Source organism: Octopus bimaculoides, chromosome 16 (assembly GCF_001194135.2).
Source record: "Octopus bimaculoides isolate UCB-OBI-ISO-001 chromosome 16, ASM119413v2, whole genome shotgun sequence".
NCBI classification, from domain to species: Eukaryota; Metazoa; Mollusca; class Cephalopoda; order Octopoda; family Octopodidae; genus Octopus; species Octopus bimaculoides.
In genome coordinates, this window is record NC_068996.1 from 42,123,480 (window position 1) to 42,127,156 (window position 3,677).

The window sequence follows — 3,677 nt, forward strand, 5'->3', positions numbered from 1 at the left end:
ATATGCCATTAGACCTTTTCATTTTGATGAGATTGTAGTGACGCCATCGCGGTTGTAGGAGGTGTTGTGCATTTTAGACCTGGCGGAGCTCATCATTTCGAGATCCTGCTCCTGGTGATTTCTTTCCAAAGAGTGAGGGAAGAGCTAGACGGGAACAAAATAATCAGAGGAAGTCCACTCTAGTCTTCATTGTGAAGGCGGACGGTTCTTAGGTTAGAGCGTCAGGCTTACAACCACGAGATAGTGAGTTCGTTTCCCGGACCGGGATGTGTGTTGTGTTCTTGAGCAAGACAGTTTAGTTCGTGTTGTTCTAGTTACTCTCATACTATATAAACTAGTTGCTACGTTACTGTTACCAAGCTGTATCGGCCCTTTTGCCTTTCCCTTGGATAACATTGGTGGCACAGAGAGAGAAGGCTGGTGCGCATGGGCAACTTCCATAAAACAACCTTGCCTGGGAGGGGAAAATTCTAGGTACAGTTCCATGGTCATTCATGACCGAAGGGTGTCTTTAGCCATTTTTTTTTTTTAGTACTTCACTAGACATTTCTTTACCAAACCCAATAGAACTCGTCATTTATCTCAGAGAGCAAAATACTGAACAATTACCAGAAACTATCGAGGCTGTAACGTTTCTGCCAATTAGCAAACTCCTATTCATCTATATTTGTACGTGTTTGTGCGTGTGCGCGCGCATGTGTTTGTGTGTGTATCTTTATTGTTGTTGTTGCTGTTGTTGTTATTATTATTATCATCATTATTATTATTATTATTATTATTATTATTATTATTATTATTATTATTATTATCATCATCATCATCATCATCATCATCATCATCATCATAATTAGAAGTCTTTTCCCTATGACTGAGGATGCATATGTAACAATATTTCCATATAATCCATTATTTTTCTGGTGGCTGTGTGGTAAGAAGCTTGCTTCCCAACTACGTCCCACTGCATGAAACTTTGGGCAGGTGTTACTGTAGGCTGGGGCTGACCAAAGCCTTGTTAGTGGATTTGGTAGACGGAAACTGAAAAGAAGCCCGTCGTATATATATACGTATATGTTTGTGTCTGTGTTTGTCCCCTCTCATCATTTGACAACCAACGATGTGTGTTTACGTCCCTGTAACATTAGTTGTTCGGCAAAAGAATCTGTTAAAATAAGTACCAGGCTTACAAATAATAAGTCCCGGGGTCTATTTCTTCAACTAAAGGCGTTGCTCCAGCATGGCCACAGTCAAATGACTGAAACAAATCAAAGAATAAACGAATATATCTATTGTATTTTATATAGATATATATTTATATATAGGTTTGTGTATGTATGTCTATGTTTGTCCCGCCCACTGCTTCTTAACAGTTGAATAGCTCCTCAATTTGGTTGTTCGCCGAGAATAAACCTATAAAATAAGGCTCTGAAGAATTATTAGTCTCCGTTTATTCAACTAATACCTTCTGTTGCGTTGCCCCAGCATGGCCGAAGTTTAGTAGCTCAAACAATTAAAAGAAATATATATATATTTATGTGTGTGTGTGTTTGTCTTTGCTTATCAGGTCTGTTTGACTTATTGTTACGAGCTCATTCTTATTTTAAGCTCCCAAATTACATTTGGCAATAAATGTTCTCTGTTCTTAATCGTATATGCATAAGTGTCACATGTGTCTGGAGTCAAGGAAGGACAAAGCTATGTGTGTGACGTGACTTGGTGCACAGGTGTTGACAGATATCCTATTGTCTGCGGTTGAAAACAAACCATGTTTTGTTCTTCATTGCATTTTGGTTTAAAGTGCAGAATTTCAACTCCATCAGATTACCTCCCTTTTTACTTCAGTGTCGGTAGCAACCTCACAATTGTTTGCTTTACTTCCTCTCTCTTGCGAGAGAGATAATTGAATGAATCGAGTATTTATTATGTACGGTATTTATTATAACAATCTCCGCCGTTGCACATAAGCCTAGGTAGTAATTCGTCTGAGCGAAATATCTAATAATTGAGAATGTACAAACACTGGACAGCTTTTTGGCGCTATGACTGTTGTTCTGCATGAATTAGACAAACATGAAAAATGACTTGAACTACATCGCGTAAATAATATACGCAATTTCAGTTTTGTATTTGGTTTGCAAGATTCTTTATATGAATTCGTGTGTTGTAGCATATTTTATTGTGTCTGGAGAGAGTCATTCTCTTTTAGTGCCTCATTAGTTTAACACACTCACCAGTCCGATTTCCACTCATTTATATATTTGTATTTTACTAAAATTTTCGTTGCGTTTTACAACCTTTTAAATAGTTGTTGACTCTGCCGGTTATTCGAGCTGCGTTCTTTCCTTATTTTTTCATTTTTGCGCATCAAAGTAAAAAAAAAAAAAGAGACTCAATTCTGGTGACGACCAGAGTCAACGACTATTAAAAAGGTTGCAAGACGCAACGAAAATTTTAGTAAAAATAAATAGGTACATGAGTGGAAATCGGACCGGTGGGTGTGTTAAACTAGTGAGGCACTGAAAGGGAAGGTTTCTCCAAAGACAAAATAAAATATACGCAATATTTTCCGGAAAGCTACCACGCGTGACTTTAGATGTTCTAGGAATTCTATTCCTAAACTGCTGTCGAGCGAATATACATACATACATACATACATACATACATACATACATACATTGTTGCTGTTGTTGGCACTCCGTCGCTTACGACGTCGGGGGTTCCAGTTGATCCGATCAACGGAACAGCCTGCTCGTGAAATTAACGTGCAAGTGGCTGAGCACTCCACAGACACGTGTACCCTTAACGTAGTTCTCGGGGATATTCAGCGTGACACAGAATGTGACACAGAATGTGACAAGGCTGACCCTTTGAATTACAGGCACAACAGAAACAGGAAGTAAGAGTGAGAGAAAGTTGTGGTGAAAGAGTACAGCAGAGTTCGCCACAATCCCCTACCGGAGCCTCGTGGAACTTTAGGTGTTTTCGCTCAATAAACACTCACAACGCCCGATCTGGGAATCGAAACCGCGATCCTATGACCGCGAGTCCGCTGCCCTAACCGTTGGGCCATTGTGCCTCCACACATACATATATGCATACATACATACATACATAAATACATACGTACATGCATTTATATGACACTTCTCTAGAGACTTGATGAGGTAGATACATCCTACGAGCTTACGAAACTTTAACTTGTATGAAGCTGAGTCAAAATGTTAAATAGCTTATGTAAATACTACCAAATATATTGAGAGCTCCTTTCTTTCATTCATCAACTCACGCGTATGTAAGTTATGTGTGTTTCTCTGTCTTTCTGTGTGTATGTATATATGCATACATGTATCTATATGTGTGTGTGTGTCTATTTATTTCGCATGTGAGTGTGAGTATAAGATATATGTTTGCGTTTGTGTGAAAGTATTATATATATATATATATATACATATATATATATTTAGGTACGAGTGTTTGTAATATGTCACTGTGTCACATGATCCAGATAAGAGTTTAAATATCTATGTCATTTGATAAGTGTTAACTATATATTCCATTTGTTCATTAGATTACCCAGCTGAAGATAGACAATAATCCATTTGCTAAAGGATTCAGAGACAACGGAAGCGGCAAAAGAGAAAAAAAGTAAGAGGTGTTTTATTTGTTAATTTTTACATATA

The 3,677-nt window shown here is 37.9% G+C and overlaps 1 protein-coding gene across 1 annotated transcript in view; it reads left to right on the forward strand.

The window, feature by feature from the left end:
* LOC106879619 (T-box transcription factor TBX2b) overlaps nucleotides 1–3,677 on the forward strand; it is a 23,922-nt gene that overhangs the window by 9,347 nt on the left and 10,898 nt on the right. The window contains exon 2 of the mRNA XM_014929276.2: nucleotides 3,566–3,642. Coding sequence (XP_014784762.2) covers nucleotides 3,566–3,642 — 77 coding nt within the window. The remainder of the gene's footprint in view (nucleotides 1–3,565; nucleotides 3,643–3,677) is intronic.